Source organism: Saccopteryx bilineata, chromosome 4, assembly GCF_036850765.1.
Source record: "Saccopteryx bilineata isolate mSacBil1 chromosome 4, mSacBil1_pri_phased_curated, whole genome shotgun sequence".
Classification (NCBI taxonomy): domain Eukaryota; kingdom Metazoa; phylum Chordata; class Mammalia; order Chiroptera; family Emballonuridae; genus Saccopteryx; species Saccopteryx bilineata.
This window is the reverse complement of record NC_089493.1, coordinates 117,520,021-117,541,418: the sequence shown is the minus strand read 5'-3', so window position 1 is coordinate 117,541,418 and position 21,398 is coordinate 117,520,021. Positions and strand designations below refer to the sequence as shown.

Sequence of the window (21,398 nt, the reverse complement as noted above, 5' to 3'; positions counted from 1 at the left end):
CCACTCAAAGACACTATCTTTATGAGGCTTACTTTATGAATTATCAAAACTAAGAAGAATTTAGCAAGATACCCATTTTACTCCTGAAATTTCTTATTAATTATCAGTTATTTTTAAAATCATTCACCATGAACTGGCCTGGTGCCCTTTACACTAGGCACTCTATCCCAGTGCAACCATATATCTCCTCTCCTCATTATTTTGTTTTTATTAAATACTCTCAACACCTGACCAGGTGGTGGCGCAGTGGATAGAGCGTCGGACTGGGACAAGGACCCAGGTTCGAGACCCCAAGGTCACCAGCTTGAGCACGGGCTCATCTGGCTTGAGCAAAAAGCTCACCAGCTTGAACCCAAGGTCGCTGATTCAAGCAAGGGGTTACTCGGTCTGCTGAAGGCCCGCGGTCAAGGCACATATGAGAAAGCAATCAATGAACAACTAAGGTGTCACAATGAAAAACTGATGATTGATGCTTCTCATCTCTCTCCATTCCTGTCTGTCCCTGTCTATCCCTCTCTCTCTTTCTCTCTCTCTCTCTCCCTGTAAAAAAAAAATACTCTCGACAATATTAAAAAGATTACATTTTATTGTTACTGCTTAATGGTTAACATAGGTGCTATATGTAAAAATGGACGGTGGCTCAAATAGATATTGCCTAGGATTTTCAGTTAGTATACATTTTGTGGTTTCACAGCTGCACACTATTAGTATAGTCAGTTTAAACATTCAGACATAAGATTAAATCTCTGGTACTGTATTTGTTAAAAAGAGGCCTACCTTAGGATTTTGATTTTTTTTTTTTTTTACAAATCCATTATATTTACTTCTTTTTTAATAAGTGAATCCTTGAAGAGTACAGCATTATACAGATTCTGTGTCCAATGGCCTTCACAGGAAGGTTGCTTTGGAATTTGGTGTGAACCATCCACTGTTTTCAGAAGCACTAGTTACCTTTCCCAGGTGACTCTGGTTTTGTTTGGTTTGCCGCCAGGAGTCCCTGTGTTGTTCTTTGCTTTGCACACACAGCACATCTCTTGCCTAGATAGAATTCAGTTTCATCTCTAGCATAACCACCTTTAATTTTAAGAAGAGCTGTGTGCTTTCTTTGGTTCCAGACACCCTGCTTATAGCCAGCAAATATGGCCTTGGACCACAGCCTTGCAGACAGACAGACATATTTGTAACATTTAGGTGTTTATAATATGCACTGTGCTAAGTCCTTTACATCTATTTTCTTCATTTCATCCCCACAACAGTTCTGGAAGAAATACTAGTGTTATTCTCATTTTATAAATAAGGTTCAGTGTGTTGCCCAGGTTCTGTCAGTGATTTGAGTGGTAGTAAAATAATTTAAAGTCAGGAAGCAAAATTCCAAATTCTGAGCTCTTAGTCACTGTGTAGTTTACTGCCTCACCAGCCAGACCAGTGTAGACCATTGCACAAGAGTGGGAAAAAAGGGAGGAATGAAGAATAGAGGCATCTCTCAAGACACAGTTCAAACATTCTAGATTTAAATGTTTGCATCTGCTGTAAAGTTTAAAATGTCATTCAGCATTAAATGCTTGTCATATTTTAAATATATGTATAATTATCTCTTTCAACATGGAAATTTCATTGTAATTTTAAAGCCTTTTTAATAAAATGTAGTACCGCTTATAAATCTTATATGCTAGTAAGTAAAAAGTATTACAAAATTTAAAATAAGATAAAAGTTTTAAAATTACTATACTTTTATAATTCCTACTATTACTGATAGTTTGAAAAAACTAGAAGGCAAGAAGATTTAGAGATATGTATCTCTCTATCATATTATCTAAATCATTCAAGTAAATATTTTTTGTATTTTATTTTATAGGGATTATATCATCTAATGTAAGCATAATTGGTCAACGAATGAACTATGGGTTTGGATGTGGTGATTTTGAAGATGATAGGTCACATGACATTTCATCTAGTGTTTTAAAAATACAAAATAAGGAACATCCAAGACATAAGCATACAAAAGGTTAGTAAATTTCATGACAAGTTAATTTTTAAGATTGTCTCTAAGTCAGAATCCTTCTTAAGCATGCCAATAAAGAAACATTAACAAATTTCTCAGTTTTAAATTTTTTTTTTATTTTTCTGCTATGTTGTTTAAATAATTTTACTAAGTAGGAGAACACACCGATTCATGTACTGGTTTATGGGCTTGCCTGAGGAACGGTGCAAGGAAGCAGCTGCCCAACAGATTAAAACCAGGGAATCCCTACTGACACTACCCCCTGAACACACACACACACACAGACACAGACACACACACCTTTTAGAAGACATTTTACCACTAACGGTGAAAGAAATCATGTGCGTAAATGACTCAGATACTTAGGTTGTGACTATGAAGTAAAAGCTGTGGAAATGGGAATATCATTTCCCTGTGGTAGAACCTGGGAAGACTTCTTTGTTATCCCTAACAATTTACATTCTTTGTTTTTTTAACTTAGTAGCAAGTCGCTTTTCTGTGACTGCTCTGTCCATTTTTTTTTTTTCCTTGTATTTCTCTGAATCTGTAAACGGGGAGAGACAGTCAGACAGACTCCCACATGTGCCGACCGGGATCCACCTGGCATGCCCACCAGGGGGCGACGCTCTGCCCACCAGGGGGCGATGCTCCGCCCCTCCGGGGCGTCGCTCTGTCGCGACCAGAGCCACTCTAGTGCCTGGGACAGAGGCCAAGGAGCCATCCCCAGCGCGCCCGGGCCATCTTTGCTCCAGTGGAGCCTCGGCTGTGGAAGGGGAAGAGAGAGACGGAGAAGGGGAGGGGTGGAGAGGCAGATGGGTGCTTCTCCTGTGTGCCCTGGCCAGGAATCGAACCCGGGACTTCTGCACGCCAGGCCGACGCTCTACCACTGAGCCAACCGGCCAGGGCTTTCTTATAATTTTTTTTGAAATAGTGGCTGAACGTATTCATTACTAGTGGTATTCTTTTTGGACGGCAAAATCTTAAAAATATGTATATATTTTGACCAGCAGTTAATTCTACTCTAGGAAATGACTTCACACTCAAACTTCCAATTCTAAACTGAACACTAGATCTCACTGATCAACAAGAATAAAAATGTTCAAACCAAACTTACCTTCATTTCCAGACCTATCCTCTTTGTTATCCGTATCAGTTAGTAGCATCAGCATTTTTCAAGTCATGGAGACTTAAAACTTTAGAGTCGTTTTCTCCTAACCCTTCAAGTTCAGTTAGTGACCCATCTTGCTCAGTTTAATTTGGGCCTTGATTACACTGCCTGGATAATTACAGGAATATTCTCATAAGACAGCTTGCCTCTTATTCTAATCCTTTTTTATGCAATCTGCATACTCTTTCAGAATTATCCTTTTTAAGTAGTCATCCTCTCTTGCATACTCAAAATCTTTAGTGGTTCCTTGTGTCCCACAGAATAAATTTCCTCCTCTGAGGCTTCATTTTTCAGACCCCTAATCTTGTTGCCTGACCCAATCTTTGGGCTCAAGCTAATGACCATGGGGTCATGTCTAATGCCACGCTCAAACCGGATGAGCCCACACTCAAGGCTCAGGTTGTAAGGCAGTGAATAGAGCATCAACCTGAGACGCTCAGGACCCAGGTTCGAAACCCTGAGGTCTACCCACTTGAGCATGGGGTCACTGGCTTGAACATGGGATCATAGACATGACCCCAGGGTCCCTGGCTTGAGCCCAAGGTTACTGGCTTGAGCAACAGGTCACTGGTTCAGCTGGAGCCCCTGAGTCAATGCACATATGAGAAGTAATCAATGAACATCTTAAGTGCCACAACTACAAGTTGATGCTTCTCATCTCTCCCTTACTGTCTGTCTCTGTCTCTCTTGCTTTTAAAAAAAAAGAATCTTGCCTTAGCTTAACTTTTTTTTTTGAGAGAGAGAGAAATAGGAAGGGAGAGAGATGAGAAGCACCAACACATAGTTGTACCACTAAGTTGTTCATTCATTGCTCCACATATATGCCGTGGTGGGGGGGGGGCTCCAGCTGAGCTAGTGACCCCTTGTTCAAGCCACCAACCTTGGGCTCAGGCCAGTGACCTTGGACTTCAAGCCAGCAATCTTTGGGCTCAAGCTAGTGACCATAGGGTCATGTCTAATGCTATGTTCAAACCGGATGAGCCCACACTCAAGCCATTGACCTTGGGGTTTCATACCTGAGTCCTCAGCATCCCAGGATGACGCTCTATCCGCTTTGTCGTCACTTTGTCAGGCTTTTATTCCCCCCATACATAGTTATTTTAGACTATATTCCCTATGCTTTATTTTACTTCCTTGAGACTATTCTGTAACTACCAAATTGTATTTCAAAATCTCTTTACTTTTTCCACCATTTTCCCAATCCTCCTCCCATCTGGTAACTGTCAACATGTTCTCTGTATCTATGAGTCTGTTTCTGTTCTGCTTGTTCACTTATTTTGTTTTTCAGATTCCACATATAAGTGAAATTATGTGTCATTGTATTCCTCTGTCAGACTTATTTCACTCAGCACAACACCTTCTAGGTCCACACATATTGTTGAAGATAGCAAGATTTATTTTCTTTTTTTATGGCTGAGTCATTTTCCATTGTATATATACAACACTTCTTTTTCCACTCATTTGTTGATTGATGATCACTTAGCTTGCTTCCATATCTTGGCTATTATAAATAATGCTACAATAAACATGTGGATGTACATTGCTCACAAAAATTAGGGGTTATTTTATAGCTTCATTTTCATTTTGGAATATCCCCTAATTTTTGTGAACAGTATATATGTCTTTTCAACTTAGTGTTTTAGATTTCTTTGGATAAATACCTAGAAGTGGAATTGCTGGGTTCTTCTTTGTCTCTTGTTATATAGTCTTTGTTTTAAAGTTTATTTTGTCTGGTACAAGTTTTGCTACCCTAGCTTTTGTCTGTTTGTTTATTTTCATTATCATGAAATACTATTTTCCATCTTTTTACTTTTAGCCTGTGTCTGTCTTTTGATCTGAATTGAGTTTTTGTAGATAGCATGGGTAAGGGTCTTGTTTTGTTATCCATTCATCCTCCATAAATATGTCACTTTTTTTTTTTTACAGGGACAGAGAGAGGGATAGACAGGGACAGACAGACAGGAACAGGGAGGGATGGGAAGCATCAATCATCAGTTTTTCCTTGCGAGACCTTAGTTGTTTATTGATTGCTTTCTCATATGTGCCTTGACCGTGGGCCTTCAGCAGACCGAGTAACCCCTTGCTCGAGCCAGTGACCTTGGATCCAAGCTGGTGAGCTTTTGCTCAAACCAGATGAGCCCGTGCTCAAGCTGGCAACCTCGGGGTCTCGAGCCTGGGTCCTCTGCATCCCAGTTTGACACACTATCCACTGCGCCACCGCCTGGTCAGGCTAAATATTTATATGTCTTTTGATTGGAGGATTTAATCCAATTGAATTTATGAAATTGTTGATAAATACATATTTATTGCCATTTTATTGTTCAGATTTTTTTTATCTTTTTTGTTCTTTTTTTTTTTTTTACAGGGACAGAGAGAGTCAGATAGAGGGATAGGTAAGGACAGAAAGACAGGAATGGAGAGAGATGAGAAGCATCAATCATCAGCCTTTCGTTGCGACACCTTAGTTGTTCATTGACTGCTTTCTCATATGTGCCATGACCGCGGGCCTTCAGCAGACTGAGTAACCCCCTGCTCAAGCCAGTAACCTTGGGTCCATGCTAGTGAGCTTTTTGCTCAAGCCAGTTGAGCCCCCGCTCAAGCTGGCAACCCCAGGGTCTCGAACCTGGGTCTTTTTACATCCCAGTCCAGCGTTCTATCCACTGCGCCACTGCCTGGTCAGGCTTTTTTCTTCTTCTTAAAGAAGACTCAGCCCTGGCCGGTTGGCTCAGCGGTAGAGCGTCGGCCTAGCGTGCGGAGGACCCGGGTTCGATTCCCGGCCAGGGCACACAGGAGAAGCGCCCATTTGCTTCTCCACCCCTCCGCCGCGCTTTCCTCTCTGTCTCTCTCTTCCCCTCCCGCAGCCAAGGCTCCATTGGAGCAAAGATGGCCCGGGCGCTGGGGATGGCTCTGTGGCCTCTGCCCCAGGCGCTAGAGTGGCTCTGGTCGCAACATGGCGACGCCCAGGATGGGCAGAGCATCGCCCCCTGGTGGGCAGAGCGTCGCCCCTGGTGGGCGTGCCGGGTGGATCCCGGTCGGGCGCATGCGGGAGTCTGTCTGACTGTCTCTCCCTGTTTCCAGCTTCAGAAAAATGAAAAAGAAAAAAAAAAAAAAAAAAAAAAAAAGAAGACTCTTTCACATTTCATGTAATAGTGGTTGGGTGGTGATGAACTCCTTTATATGCCTTGTTTCTTGTCTGGGAAGCTCTTTATATGCCTTGCCCAGGGCCTACAGGCATGAGCTACATAGCAGTCTGCAGGTGGCTGCTATTTGTACTGGGCTTGGTGGTGTTCAGGAAAGGCCAAAGTTTGACCCTGGGGCTACTTAGCAAGAGGTATGGGATATGCGGAGGCCAGAGACTGCTTGTTTGAGATACTTTAGGGAAGTCCAAAGCATGAGCCAAGATAGGCTGCTCATATGAAAAAAACACTGGAAACAGGGCTTGAGTGAGCCTGCAAGTTGGATGGGTGGGGTCTCAGGAAATCACCAGCATGGGACTAATAGTGTTACTCAGGTTGATGGAGACTCCAATACGGTACCTGCTTGCTGATTCTGTGTGGAGTGGCCTCAGAAAAAGAGAAGTGGAATATGCCAGCACTTTGTAAGGGAGAAAGCTGCTGCTCTAGCTTTCTCTCTAATGGCAGACATTTCCATCGGAATGTCCCTGATGCCTTTCAAGCTGCTACCTTAGCAGTGGAGCTCAGAGCAAATAGGTACTAGCATGGGCCCTTTGAGATGAACACTTGGGACTCTAGCTGCTCTCACTCTCACTCAGCCACAATCCCCATTAGTTTTCCCAGCCAGCAGTTATGTAATCTCTTCCTGGCACTAGAACCTTGGGCTGGCGGGCCTGGTGTGGGGTCAGGGACCCTTTGCTCTTCAGGGTGGACCTCCAAAGCCAAGATATCTCTTCCAGTTTTTATCCCTCACATGTGGGTGTGGGATGAGCCCATTCCATTTTTCCACCCCTCCTACCAGTCTGGATGTGGCTTCTTTTTTATATCCTTAGTTGCAGGACTTGGGTTCAGCCTGATTTCAGGTTAGTTCTGAATGATGGTTGCCCTTTAGTTTACTTATAATTTTGATATTTGAGTACCACAATTTGAGTACCACATTTACCTATGCCACCATCTTGACCACATAGCTGCTTAATTAAAAAAAAAAAACTGGTTTTTTAAATTAAATTTAACATAGATAACTGAGTTTCTTTCACAGACCCTAAATTAATTGTATTTTGCTCCTTTTTTTCCCCTTGTAATATTCATCTAACATAGATTTATTGAACACTTGCTGTGTGCAAGCACGGTACTAATGGGCTCTAGAGAAGAGGGATTATCAGAGCTAGATACATGTTCTGTCTCTATAGAGCTTTCAGTGTGGCAGGAGAGAGAATAATTAAATAATCACAAAGTGAGGTAAAAGCTACCCTGGAAAGTACAGATTGCTGTGAGATTGACTTGATCTGTTTCCAGGGATTAGAGGCTTTTCTTCATGGGTACCGTTTTTTTACTTGATTATTATGCTATGATTATTTTCGTATACTAAATATCTTTCTCACTAACCTTTCTTAGGGGAAGGAAGGTTTCTTTTCTCTGATGCCTAGTCAGTAGTAGGTATTTTAATGATAAGTATTTGTTGGATCATCATGACCATGTGTGAATAAATCCAAATTCTTTGTATGAAATAAATTTTGAGCTTTAAAAGACAGTATTAGGTATCCTAAAATACTATAAAGTAAGTATTTTTAAACACTTTTTTTTTCTTTAGGATTTACAATGTCATCATCAAATTTACAACAAATTTCCAGTTTTGACTTCACATCCACAAATACCTTATCAGAAGACTTAGTAGTAGTTGTTGGAAAAGGTATTTCAAAGTTATTTAGCTTTTTAATTGTATTTTATGTTCTTCACATATAAGTAAAGTGTATCAATTAAGAATAGGGAAGAGTGTGATTCAGGTGTTGAATAGAACTTTCTTTTTGAAAAGTGGTTAAACTGAAAGAATTTGAAGTGAATATTTCACATTTCTTTCCTCTAGTGAAACTACAATAAACTCACGTCAGTAATTTTCAGAGAGCTGTTTTATGTACATGACAGTTACAGTTTGGATACCTCTAATACACTTTTAGGATGGCCAAAACGATTTTACCACATAGCATAGCTAAGATAGTTTAAATTCAAATGGTAGTTCTTATTTATCAACCTAGTAATCAGTTTAAATTAATATAACTTTATTATTGTTTAAGTAGGTGTCTACCCAAATCAGAATTATCACCTATTAGATATTAGAGAACCTTTGAAGTACATTTTTTTTTTTTTTTGGTATTTTTTCCAAAGTGAGAAGGGAGGGCAGACAGATAGACTCCTGCATGCGCCCTACTGGATCCACCCAGCATGCCCACCAGGGAGCATGCTCAGCCCGTCTGGGGCATTGCTCCGCTGTAATTCAAGCCATTCTATCGCCTGAGGCGGAGGCCATGGAGCCATCCTCAGCGCCTGGGGCCAACTTTGCTCCAATGGAGCCTTGACTGCTGGAGGGGAAGAGAGATAGAGAGAAAAGAGAGGGGGAAGGGTGGAGAAACAGATGGTGTTTTTCCTGTGTGCCCTGGGCAGGAATCGAACTGAGACTTCTACACACCAGGCCAATGCTCAACGCTGAGCCAACCGGCCAAGGCTTAAATATCCTTTAAAACGAGGTGGGCTTGGCCTTGCCTATGGTGGTGCAGTGTATAGAGAGCTGAACTGGAATGCTGAAGTTGCTGGTTTGAAACCCTGGTCTTTCCCGGTTGAGGCTTGTAAGACAAGCAACCAATGAACAACTAGAGTGAAGCAAGTTTTTCTCATCCCTTTACCTTCCTCCCTCTGTGTAAAATCAGTAAGAAAATTTTTTTAAAAATGAATAAATAAAATAAGATGGGTTTGTTCAGCTTTATTAATGTTTTGCTGGGGGTTTTTTTGTAACAAAGACAGAGAAAGGGGCAGATAGGGACAGACAGGAAGGGAGAGAGATGAGAAGCATCAGTTCTTCATTGCAGCACCTTAGTTGCTCTTTGATTGCTTTCTCATTTGTGCCTTCACTGGGGGCTATAGCAGACCAAGTGACCCCTTGCTCAAGCCAGCAACCTTGGGTCCAAGCTGGTGAGCTTTGCTTAAACCAGATGAGCCCGTGCTCAAGCCAGCGACCTCAGAGTTTCAAACCTGGGTCCGCCGTGTCCCAGTCCAACACTCTATCCACTGCACCATTGCCTGGTCTGGCAGCTTTATTGATGTTTAATTGACAAAGTTGTAAGATATTTAAAGTGTAAAACATGATGATCTGACATCCATATACAGGGTGGGGCAAAAAATGGATTTACAGTTGTTTGTATGGAAAAGAATACAATAATTAATAAATAATACAAAAATAAACTGTGTTTTATGTACTCACAACTGTAAACCTACTTCTACCCAATGCTATACATTGAGAAAAGATTCACCTATCAAGTTAACTAACATCCCAACTAGTCTCTTTTTAAATTGAAAAACTAGAATGTGCTGATAGGCATTGAGGGAATACATCTTATTTTTGGTAAATAGAAGGAAATGTTTGGGAAGGTTTGCTAACTCCTTTGATAGCATGTCATTAAGTCATTTTAAGGCCCTTCCTCCTTAGATTATCACCAACCTACTCTTGCAAACTTATTTTCTGTTATTTTCTACTTGCCTTGTGCCAAACTCCACATACATGCTTCATACTTGCTTAGCTCTGCTTACAAAAATATCTATCTCATAGAACACCCTTCCCTCCTTCCTCTCTGATCTTCAAATCCACTGTCTTCTAATCCCAGCTCAAATCCTTGCTCCTTGAAACCATTTTAAACACCCAGCTCATACCAACCTTTCCTTCCAGTGAACTTGGTACTCACATGATCTCATTTGATATCATGTCTTGTAATACTCTTAAATTATTCTTCTGTTAAGGTATTTGCTTTTATATATTACGATCATTTAACATGTATTAACTATATTGTTTATTTCTGGAAGGCAAGAGCCTTGTCTTACACTTTGTTATACAAAATGACATCATATAAATATTTAATAGTACTTTGATTCTTGGTTGATTTCAGGTGTATTTGGAAATCCAAACTCAGCACCAGCAACCTACAGCCAGTCAGTGATACCTTCTGTGGAAAATGGGAAGAACTATTCAGTTAAACAAAGCATTGAACCACCGTCAGGGATTTATGGAAGAGCAGTCCAACAAAGTATTCCATTATATCTTGATGTTGAGAATGAAAATGATGTAAGGTTATTTGCTTAATTATTAGAATAACTGTAAGCCTATAATACATTATTATTTTGTATATATCAGATTTGGTTTAGTGAAAGTGTTCCAATTGAAATTTTTAAAATTGTAATGTAATTGAAAATTCTAGTGCTTAATCATTTAAATAATAAATTATTCTTTTCAACAAAATATGTTCATGTTCTGGTATAAAGCACCTAGTGTATTTTATACTATGTGTGTACTTTATATATGTGTGTGTGAGTGTGTGTATGTATTTACATACATATATACATATTTACATATGCATATACATAAGAAAAGTTTTCTAGGATATACTCAAGGAGTAGCAGACGTATATCCTCAGGCACAAATTTAGTTGGATATTAGCACTATATAATTTTATTCCATTTTAGAATTCCTGAAATAAGAACAAAGAAATGTATATTTTATATTGAGATGAAGTGTGTTTTTTTTTATAAAGATTGATTTTAGAGAGAGAAAGAGAAACATAGATTTATTGTTCCACTTACTTATGCATTCATTTGTTGATTCTTGTATGTGCCCTGATTGGGGATCAAACCTGAAACCTTGGCATATTGGAATGATGCTCAACGAACTGAGCTACCTGGCCAGGGCCTGCAATAGTAATTTTCAATGTCAAACTCCCTGAATACTTTCAGATATTTCAACCTTTTCATGCAGATTAAAATTTCTGTTTCAAAATCTACTTTTGACAAGATGAAACAAAAGAGAAAAGAGGAAAAAGAACTTTTTGACATTAAAAATTGTGAAAAGAAGGAACAGAATACCTGGGAACGAATTAAACATACAGGAACTGAGAAAATGGCATCTGAAAGTAAGTGGAATATACCTTTTCGTGTGTTTCTTTATCTAGTAATATTCTAAAGCTAGTATACTATGATTTAACAGAGGGTGATGTGTGGCTAACACCAACATATGTTGAACTATAATGCTGAAATTTGCAAAACTCAGTAGATTCTATTATAATAAATATTAATTATTTTTCATCAAGAAGAAGTTATTTTTCTCTTTCTAGACTTAAATATTTTTAGAGATGAGGTGGGAATATTAAAAAATGAGAAAATTTTAGGCCTGACCTGTGGTGGCACAGTGGATCATGCGTTGACCTGGAATGCTGAGGTCACTGGTTCAAAATCCTGGGCTTGCCTGGTCAAGGCACATATGGGAGTTGATGCTTCCTGCTCCTCCCCCCTTCTCTCTCTCTCTCTCTCTCTCTCTCTCTCTGTCTCCTCTAAAATGAATAAATAAATAAAAATAATTTTTAAAAATGTGAGAACATTTTAGAAAACATTACCTTTAATTCTCCATTGAAAGGAGGGGCCAGTTTAAAAAGGTCACCATCTTTAGTGTTTTCAGATTCAGATTAAGTCACTTGTTTAAATGTAAAGAGCAATATCACAAAACTTGTTAAGTCTACGAGTCCACATCTGGTTCAGTTCATTTGCGATGGAGAGAGCCCTAAATTGGTAAGGGTCATTAGACAGATCGGGCTTTTAAGTATCAGTTCTGCCTTTTTATTAGCTGCTTCTTTTTTTTTTTTTTTTTTTTTTTTTTTTTAGAGAGGAGAGATAATGGGGAGGGAGGAGCAGGAAGCATCAACTCCCATATGTGCCTTGACCAGGCAAGCCCAGGGTTTTGAACCAGCAACCTCAGCGTTCCAGGTCGATGCTTTATCCACTGTGCCACCACAGGTCAGGCTCAGGCTCTTTTTTATTATTTTTAAATCATTTTTTATTTTTCAATTATAGTTGACATACAATACTTTATTAGTTTCAAATATACAGCCCAGTAATTAGACATTTTATAACTTATTAAGTGCTCACCCTGACAAGTCTTGTACCCATCTGACACCATACATAGTTTTCAGAATATTATTGGTTATGTTCCCGGTGCTGTACTTTACATCCTCATGAGTATTTGATAACGACTGATTATACTTGCTAACCCCTTCACCTTTTTCACTCATTCCTCTAAACCGCCTCCCATCTGGCAACTTTGAAAATGTGCTCTGTATCTATGAGTCTGTACATGTTCTGCTTGTTCATTTATTTTTTTTTAGATTAAATTGTTGATAGATACATATTTATTGCCATTTTATTATTCATATTTTTTATCTTTTTTTCTTCTCTAAAAATGCCTTTTAACATTTCTGGTTTGGTGGTGCTGAACTTTAGCTTTTCTTGTCTGGGAAGCTCTTTATATGACCTTTGATTCTAAATGATAGCTTTGCTGTGTAGAACAATCTTAGTTGTAGGTTCTTGCTTTTCATCACTTTGACTATATATATGGCCATTTCTTTCTGACCTGTAAAGTTTCTGTTGAGAAATCAGGTGATAATCTTATGGAAGCTCTTTTGTAGGTAACTAACTACTTTTCTCTTGCTGCTTTTAAGATTCTCTCTTTGTCTTTAACCTTTTACATTTTATTTATTTATTTATTTTTTACAGAGACAGAGAGAGAGTCAGAGAGAGGGATAGACAGGGACAGACAGGAATGGAGAGATGAGAAGTATCAATCATTAGTTTTTCATTGCGTGTGCGAGACCTTAGTTGTTCATTGATTGCTTTCTCATATGTGCCTTGACCGTGGGCCTTCAGCAGACCGAGTAACCCCTTATTTGAGCCAGCAACATTGGGTCCAAGCTGGTGAGCTTTTTGCTCAAACCAGATGGGCCGTGTTCAAGCAGGCAACCTCGGGGTCTCGAACCTGGGTCCTTCTGCATCCCAGTCCAATGCTCTATCCACTGCGCCACCGCCTGGTCAGGCCTAACCTTTTACATTTTAATTATGATATGTCTTGGTGTAGGCCTCTTTGGGTTCACCTTTTTTGGGACTCTCTGTACTTCCTGGATTTGTAGATCTATTTCCTTCATCAGGTTAGGGAAGTTTTCTACCATGATTTTTTCAAGTTGTTTTGAATTTCTTGCTCTCCTCTCTTCTCCTTCTAGCACCCCTATGATGTGAATATTGGTACCCTTGAAGTTGTTATATAGGCTTCTTACACTGTCTTTATTTCTTTTCATTCTTTTTTCTTTTTGCTGTTCTAATTGTGTTTTGCTTCCTTATATTCCAAACCACTAATTTGATTCTCAGCTTCATCTACTCTACTGTTGATTCCCTGTAAATTATTCTTCATTTCAGTTAGTATCCTTCATTTCTGACTGGTTCTTTTAATGGTTTCTAAGTCCTTGTTAAGTTCTTTGAGCATTCATATAACCATTGTTTTGAACTCTGTACCTGATAGGTTGCTTGCCTCCATTTTGTTTAGTTCTCTTTTTTTGGAGATTTCTCCTGTTCTTTCTTTTGGGACATGTTTCTTTGTCTTCTCATTTTGGCTTCCTCCCTATGTTTCTTTCTACATATTAGGTAGAGCTGCTACATCTCCTGGACTTGGTAGAGTGACCTTGTGTAGTAGGTGTCCTTAAGGGCCCAGTTGCACAACCTTCCCAGTCACCTGAGATAGGTGCTCAAGGTGCACCCCTGTGGACTGTGCACACTATGCTAATATAGTTGAGCCTTTCTTTTTTTTTTTTTTGACAGAGACAGAGAGAGGGACAGATAGGGACAGACGGGAAGGGAGAGAGATGAGAATCATCAATTTTTCATTTCAGCTCCTTAGTTGTTCATCGATTGCTTTCTCATATGTGCCTTGACTGGGGGGCCACAGCAGACTGAATGACCCCTCGCTCAAGCCAGTGACTTTTAGGGTCAAGCCAGCGACCATGGGGTCATGTCTATGATCCTACACTCAAGCCAGTGACCCCACGCTCAAGCTAGTAATCCTGAGCTCAAGCCGGATGAACCCCATGCTCATGCCAACAACCCTGAGGTCTCAAACCTGGGCCCTCTGCATCCCAGTCCAACACTTTATACACTGTGCCACTGCCTGGTCAGGCTATAGTTGAGCCTTTATTGCTGTTGGCATCACTAGGAGGTATTGACCCCAGGCTAACTGGCTGCAAGGACTGACTGCAAGTACAGGGGAACAGCTGCTGTGTAGGAGTCAACCATATGGAGCAGGACTTGCTTTGGTGCTCACCAAGTTCGCTCTACTAGGCATGAACTGCAGAGTGATGTGCAAATGGCTACTTCTTGTACTGGGTTGGAGATGCTGAGGAGAGGCTAAGTTGTGAACTAATGCTGACTGCTTCTATGCCATGCCTGGGCCTACTTAGTAAGAGATACAGGGTATGCAGAGGCCATATGCTGCTTGTTTGAGAGTTTTTAGGGAAGTCCAAAGCATGAGGCAAGAGAGGCCATTTGTATGGGAAAGCCACTGGAAACAGCATGGGTGGGCTTGCAGGTTGGGTGGGACATGGTCTCAGAGAATCACCAGGACAGGACAAACAGTGTGAGCCAGGTCAGTTGAAACTCACCCACCTGCCGGCCCTGTTCGGGAGATGAAGGGGGTCTCAGAAAAGAAACAGTAGCCTCTGCCATCACTTTTTTTTAAATGAGAGATGGGGAAATAGACAGATTTCCACATACACGCTGACTGGTTGCTGAGGGTCCCCCAGGCAATCCTCATCTGGGGCTGATGCTCAAATTAACCAAACTATCCTCAGTGCCTGAGGCTGACACTCAGACTGGCTGAGCTATCCTCAGTGCTTGCGCTGACACTCACACCAGTCGAGCCACTGGCTTCAAGAGGAGAAGAGAGAGAGAAGGGAGAAAGGAAGGAGCAGAGAAGTAGATAGTTGCTTCTCACATGTGCTCTTACTAGGGATGGAATTCAGGATGTCCACACGCCAGGTTTACTCTTTATCCACTTAGTCAACTGGCCAGAGCTACCATCACTTTCAGCTGGCAGAAAACTTTCTTCAGTTCTTGCCTTGATGCCAGATAATCCAGTTCCTCCTTATATGTCCCTGGTTCCTTTGAAGCTGCTGCCCCAGTGCTGGAGCTCAGAGGGTGGAAGTCCAAGTAACTCCATGCATGGGCCCTTTAAGAGGTGCTGCCTGAGACTCCTTCAGCTCTCCTCACTTAGCCACAGTCCCCTTTGCTATCTACAGCCAGAATTTATGGGGACTTATCTTCCTAGCACTGAAACCCTGGGCTGGGAGGCCTTGCTTTTCAGTGGGGACTTCGACAGCTAAGATATCTCTGCCCGTTTTATTTATTTATTTTTTTAAGATTTTATTTACTGATTTTACAGAGTGAGGATGGTGAGAAGTATCAGCTCATAGTTGCTTCACTTTAGTTTTCATTGCTTACCTGTATGTTTCTTGACCGAGCAAGCCCAGGGTTTTGAACCGAGACCTCAGCCTTCTAGGTCAATGCTCTATCCACTGCACCACCACCTACCACTATGCCCATTTTAAACTGTCACCTGTGAGTATGGCACCAGCCCATTTCACATCTCTACCCCTGAGGTTCCTTCCAATCTCCGTGTGGTCTCTTTAAATCTCTAGTTATAGGACTTTCATTCAGCTAGATTTGATGTGGTTCTGAATGATAGTTGTTCTGTAGTTTAGTTGTAATTTTGTTGTGGTTGTTGGAGGAGGCGAGTACCATGTTTACCCATGCACCATCTTGACTGGTAGATTTCCATTTTATTGGTAAAATAACTGAGATTGTGAAGCTGGTTTATATTAGGTCATGATAAAAAGAAAATTGTATTTATCGTTTATTCAACATCTCATTGAACACTTACAAGGCTCTATACCCGGCCAAGAGTATGCTCCCTGTTTCTTACATTGCTTTTATAAATATTGAATAGGTCTTAGTTTTCACAGCAACTAGGTAATATCAGAGGTTGAAATGAAATATTGTGGGACTATAACAAACATTAAGGATTATTGTTTATTATTATTAATTGTTTCTAAGGAATAAACTGTAGTAAACATACTTAAATTTGTACTAGGTCTGAAGTCTAGATATCAGCAAAAAAAACCTCAAGAAGTGCCTGACCAGGTGGTGGCGCAGTGGATAGAGCGTCGGACTGGGATGCGGGCGGAGGACCCAGGTTCGAGACCCCGAGATCGCCAGCTTGAGCACGGGCTCATCTGGTTTGAGCAAAGATCACCAGCTTGGACCCAAGGTCACTGGCTCGAGCAAGGGGTTACTTGGTCTGCTATAGCCCCCACCCCCCCCCCCCGTCAAGGCACATATGAGAAAGCAATCAATGAACAATTAGAGTTCCACAACAAAAAAAATAATAAATCGATGCTTCTCATCTCTCTCCGTTCCTGTCTGTCCCTATCTATCCCTCTTTCTGACTCTCTCTATCTCTTAAAAAATAAATAAATAAATAACTTCAAGAAATGTAGAAAAAATATATATATAAATATGATATTTGACAACATACTGAGAATAAGTCTTAAAAGTTCTTATTCTAAAAAAGAAAATGTAACTGTATAGTGACAGATGTCTATAAATATTGAATCATTATATAATATTCCTGAACCTAATATATTATGTCATTTATGCCTCATTTTTAAAAATTAGATAAAATTTGTTTTAAAAAAGAAAAAAATTATCTTTAAAACTAAAAATTGTTGAGAGTATGGCCTGATCAGAGGTGTTAGCCCATAAAATTACTAGGTAAACATGGCTCTAAGAACTGGTTAAGTGTTGGTGTTTATGAAATTGAAACCTGTTAGCCTTCTCACATAATTTTACTACTTATTACTGTCAAGTAATCTGTGGGGAGGAAAATCCACAAAACTTGTTACCTAAACCAATAGTTAACAGTAGCAAATAGTACAATTAGCAGCATATCATAGATTAGTCGGTATTCATTCTTGCTTGAAACATCAACTGATTTTGTGAATTTTGCCTATAATGAAGGCTTAACAGATTTTTTAAATGAATTAAATAAGTTTTTTTTTAACTTATTGATTTTAGGGAGTGAGAGAGGGAGGGAGAAAGAAAAACATCAATTTGTTGTTCCACTTCTTAATGCTTCATTGGTTGATTCTTGTATGTGCCTGACCAGGTTGAATATTTGGTGTTTATCTACATCTCTTCCATAATGAAGAGATTGGGTAGACTAGATACAGAAAGAGAATCCTTAAGACTTTAGCATCAGTTTCTTTATAATGTAGCAATACTATTATTACTTGACAGGGTTCTTGAATGAGTGAAATTAGATCATGTAAATGAGGCACTTAACAGAATGTTAGGCAAATCTCAATAAATAATGGCTAATATTTTGTATTTGCTATTTTTTCTGGGTTGTGAAATTGCAAAATTGGAGGATTTTATTTATACATATCAATCTTACCAGATAGATAAAATGCGGGTGCTTGTTTCATTAGCATATATTAAAATTAGAACAGTATAGAGATTAACATAGCCCCTGCACCAGGATGACATGTAAGTCCATGACAAATCCCATATTTTTATACAAAATAACATTGAGTGTAAACTGTAATTGAAAAAGAATTTTAAGAGAAAAATAAAATGAAGTCTACTTATTATTTTCTCTGTCACATTACCTTCCTCACATATGACTTAGTCTGACAAAAACTGTTACTAATTTATCCAAAATACCATATTTATCTATTTGATAGCTCTTACCAGATATGTGGTAAATTTCTTGAAAGCGGAATTTTGTCTTAGAACACTTTATATAAAATGAAAGGTGCTAGTAGACCTAGATCTAAATCTTGCCTTTGTCACTCATTATCACTGAGACCTTGAATACATTTTTTAGCCTCTGTAAAACTCAATTATTTTCTCAGCTACAAATACAGATAATGAGAGTATCTACCTGAGCTTTTCTTTTTTTTTTTCCTTTTTTTTTTTTATCAAATGAGAGGCAGGGAGGCAGAAACAGACTTCCATGTGCACCTCGACTGAGGTTCACCCAGAAACCCCTGTCTGGGGCTGATGTTCTGCCCATATGGGGCCTCTGCTTCCTTGCTCAGCAACCAAACTCTTTTTAGCACTTCAGGTGAGGCCATGGAGCCATCCTCAGCACCCGGGGCCAACTTGTTCATTCGAGCCATTGGCTGCAGGAGAGGGTGAGGGGAGGGAAAGAGAAGCAGATGGGCGCTTCTCCTGTGTGCCCTGACCAGGAATCGAACCTGGGACATCCATACACTGGGCTGATGTCTACCACTGAACCAACCAGCCAGGGCCTATCTGAGCTTTTTTGAGAAAATTGAATGTAGTAAAGTTTGTAAAAGCACAAAACATTTAGTAAAAGTTAAGTAATATCTTCAAAACCTTGTTGCCTTTAGATTTTAAATGCTTCTGAATACTAATTAGCATAGTATTCTAATTAGCATACAGCATCAAGTAAAATTTCTTATATTTGTGTATCTCATGTTTCATGTAACATTGTCTTACAAATAGCATGATCAATAGATACTTTTATGATAGTAATTTTTATGCCTAGTATTACCTTTTTACAGGTAATATTAACATGAAAAATAACTAATAAATCTTTACCCATTTATAAAAGCCATTATGCATTATTTGCTCTTTTTGATCTTTTCCTTTCTAACACTTCCACTGCACACCTTACATCGTGCAGTACCCTCAGGGCATTACTTGAGCACTCGGGGATGATGATTGGCTTCCCCATCATTGAAGGCAATGCCTTACATCTGGAAAATGGTTGATTATAGAAAAAACATTGTCCTTATTACTACACATAGCTTTAGGATTTGTGATATACTATTAACTTTACTCTAGTAGCAAAAATTGTTGTTTTTAGAATTCAACTAGAATTCTATGTACAGATGCCATGAAGCTTCATTTTCAGTTATCAGTTGTATAGTAAAACAGGTACTGTATATAGTTACATATTTTTACAAAATAGGATATTTTTCTTACCAACTTATATCTTAAAGTTAGACTTTGTTACATAAGACCTTTAACTGAAAAACCACTTTTAAGTTTATATTATATGTAATTTAATAATTTTGTATTTAAAAAGTAAAGTTTTAGCATGACCAGTCAGTGGCACAGTGGATAGAACGTATGACTGGGATCCAGATTCAAAACCCCGAGGTCGCCAGCTTGAGCGCAGCCTATCCCGCTTGAGCACGGGCTCACCAGCTTGAGCGAGGGGCTGCTGGCTTGAGTGTAGGATCATAGACATGACCCCATGGTCACTGGCTTGAGCAAGGTTTCATTTACTCTGCTGTAGCCCCCCAGTCAAGGCACATACCAGAAAGCAATCAATGAACAACTAAGGTGCCATAGCGAAGAATTGATGCTTCTTATCTCTCTCCCTTCCTGTCTGTCTGTCCCTCTCTCTGACTCTCTCTGTCTCTATCAAAAAAAAAAAAAGTAGTGTTAAATAGCTTTGGTTTCTGGATATTGCAGTTTTGTTGGAGACTAAATTAATAGTATTAAGTCTTATAAAGAACATTCACAGAATCTATAACCAGAATGCCATTTGTATTCCTTTATATCAGAATTCCCTGATTCTTTATTTTTAGTATGTCTTTTTGTTTTAGATGAAACATCTCCTGGATCCATTCCACAGTATAAAGAAAAGATGTCTTCTGTTACTCATAGTCCAGAAATAATGGACTCATCTGAACTACGGCCATTTTCCAAACCAGAAATAGTGCTGGCAGAAGCCCTGAAACTTTTAGCTGATGAAGATTGGTAAGTTCATCATTCTTTAACTTAAAACTGAACTAAGTTCCAAAAGTTTTCTGTAAATTTTGAATTAAAAACCTTGAAACATTTTGCCCCTGGCTGGTTTACTCAGCAGTAGAGCATCAGCTTGGTGTGTGGAAGTCCCGGGTTCGATTTCCAGCCAGGGCACACAGGAGAAGCGCCCATCTGCTTCTCCACCCCTCCTCCTCTCCTTCCTCTCTGTCTCTCTTCCTCTCCCACAGCCAAGGCTCCATTGGAGCAAAGTTGGCCCGGGCACTGAGGATGGCTCTGTGGCCTCTGCCTCAGGTACTATTAATAGAATGGCTCCGGTTACAACAGAGCAATGCCCCAGATGTGCAGAGCATCGCCCCCTGGAGGGCATGCCGGGTGGATCCCAGTCAGGAACATGCGTGAGTCTGTCTTCTGCTTCCCCCCACTTCTCACTTTCAAAAAATACAAAAAACAAAAAACAAAAATAAACCCTTGAAACATTTTCTCAAAATAGTCTTAGAAATGATTATTTTAGTTCTTAGGTAATTTGAATTTTTCTTAACTTATTAATATAACTGAACTTTGGTTCTAATGGTACTGTATTACCAGTTACATTATAACTTCTGTCCACTGTATACCATAAAGACATAGATTAGCTTTACTATGGATTACACAAACATTTTGGTGTTGGAATAGAAATGTCACCATTTCTCCAAGCATTTCTTGAGATACACTCTCCAGTTGTCCTGGAAATACTTGTCCATCCCTACTGCAGCCACAGCAGCCACTGGCCAGCCCAGCCAGCTCCAGGGAGACAAAGACTGTGGCACACCAAACACTGCATCTGGAGTGTCCACGGCAGCCCTTGTCCATCTGCTCCCCTGCTCCTTCAGCATCTCTCTCCATCCCCATCCTCCTGCACCTTATCTTCAGTTAGCTTCTTTATGAGACCATATTCATCAACACTGAATGTGCTACAGCTCTCATGTTTTACAAACCTGCCTAAATTGCACATCTTTCCTTCCCTGTTTTTAGCAAAAGTCCTTAAAAAGGCTAATTCATTGTCTATTGTTTTCCACCTCATGTTCTCTTCTCAGTGTTTTTAATTGGTTTTCAGTCTTTCCACCATGACTACCACTTTACTAAAACTGCAAAAGTAAGCATTTTGCTAAATCTATATGTGTCGTTTATTAGTCCTCATTTTACTTAGCCCTCAGCAACATGTGACATAGTTGACACTCCTTTCTTCTTTTTTTTTTTTTTTTCCCTGTATTTTTCTGAAGCCGGAAACGGTGAGAGACAGTCAGACAGACTCCCGCATGCACCGGACTGGGATCCACCCGGCACGCCCACCAGGAGGCGATGCTCT

At 39.8% G+C, this 21,398-nt stretch overlaps 1 protein-coding gene and 2 pseudogenes across 13 annotated transcripts in view; 2 read left to right on the top strand and 1 right to left on the bottom strand.

Moving 5' to 3' along the window:
- Positions 1-21,398, top strand: part of TOGARAM1 (TOG array regulator of axonemal microtubules 1) — a 96,270-nt gene that overhangs the window by 48,203 nt on the left and 26,669 nt on the right. For 6 of the 13 annotated variants that reach the window (XM_066277835.1, XM_066277832.1, XM_066277831.1 and 3 more), the window contains 6 exons: positions 1,856-2,005; positions 7,935-8,033; positions 10,276-10,451; positions 11,139-11,292; positions 16,341-16,517; positions 19,891-20,044. In XM_066277835.1, coding sequence (XP_066133932.1) covers positions 1,856-2,005; positions 7,935-8,033; positions 10,276-10,451; positions 11,139-11,292; positions 16,341-16,517; positions 19,891-20,044 — 910 coding nt within the window. The remainder of the gene's footprint in view (positions 1-1,855; positions 2,006-7,934; positions 8,034-10,275; positions 10,452-11,138; positions 11,293-16,340; positions 16,518-19,890; positions 20,045-21,398) is intronic. The other 7 variants (XM_066277841.1, XM_066277842.1, XM_066277833.1 and 4 more) reach the window with 6 other exon arrangements.
- LOC136333963 (large ribosomal subunit protein eL33 pseudogene) lies at positions 821-1,165 on the bottom strand (annotated as a pseudogene).
- LOC136336996 (U6 spliceosomal RNA) lies at positions 17,723-17,822 on the top strand (annotated as a pseudogene).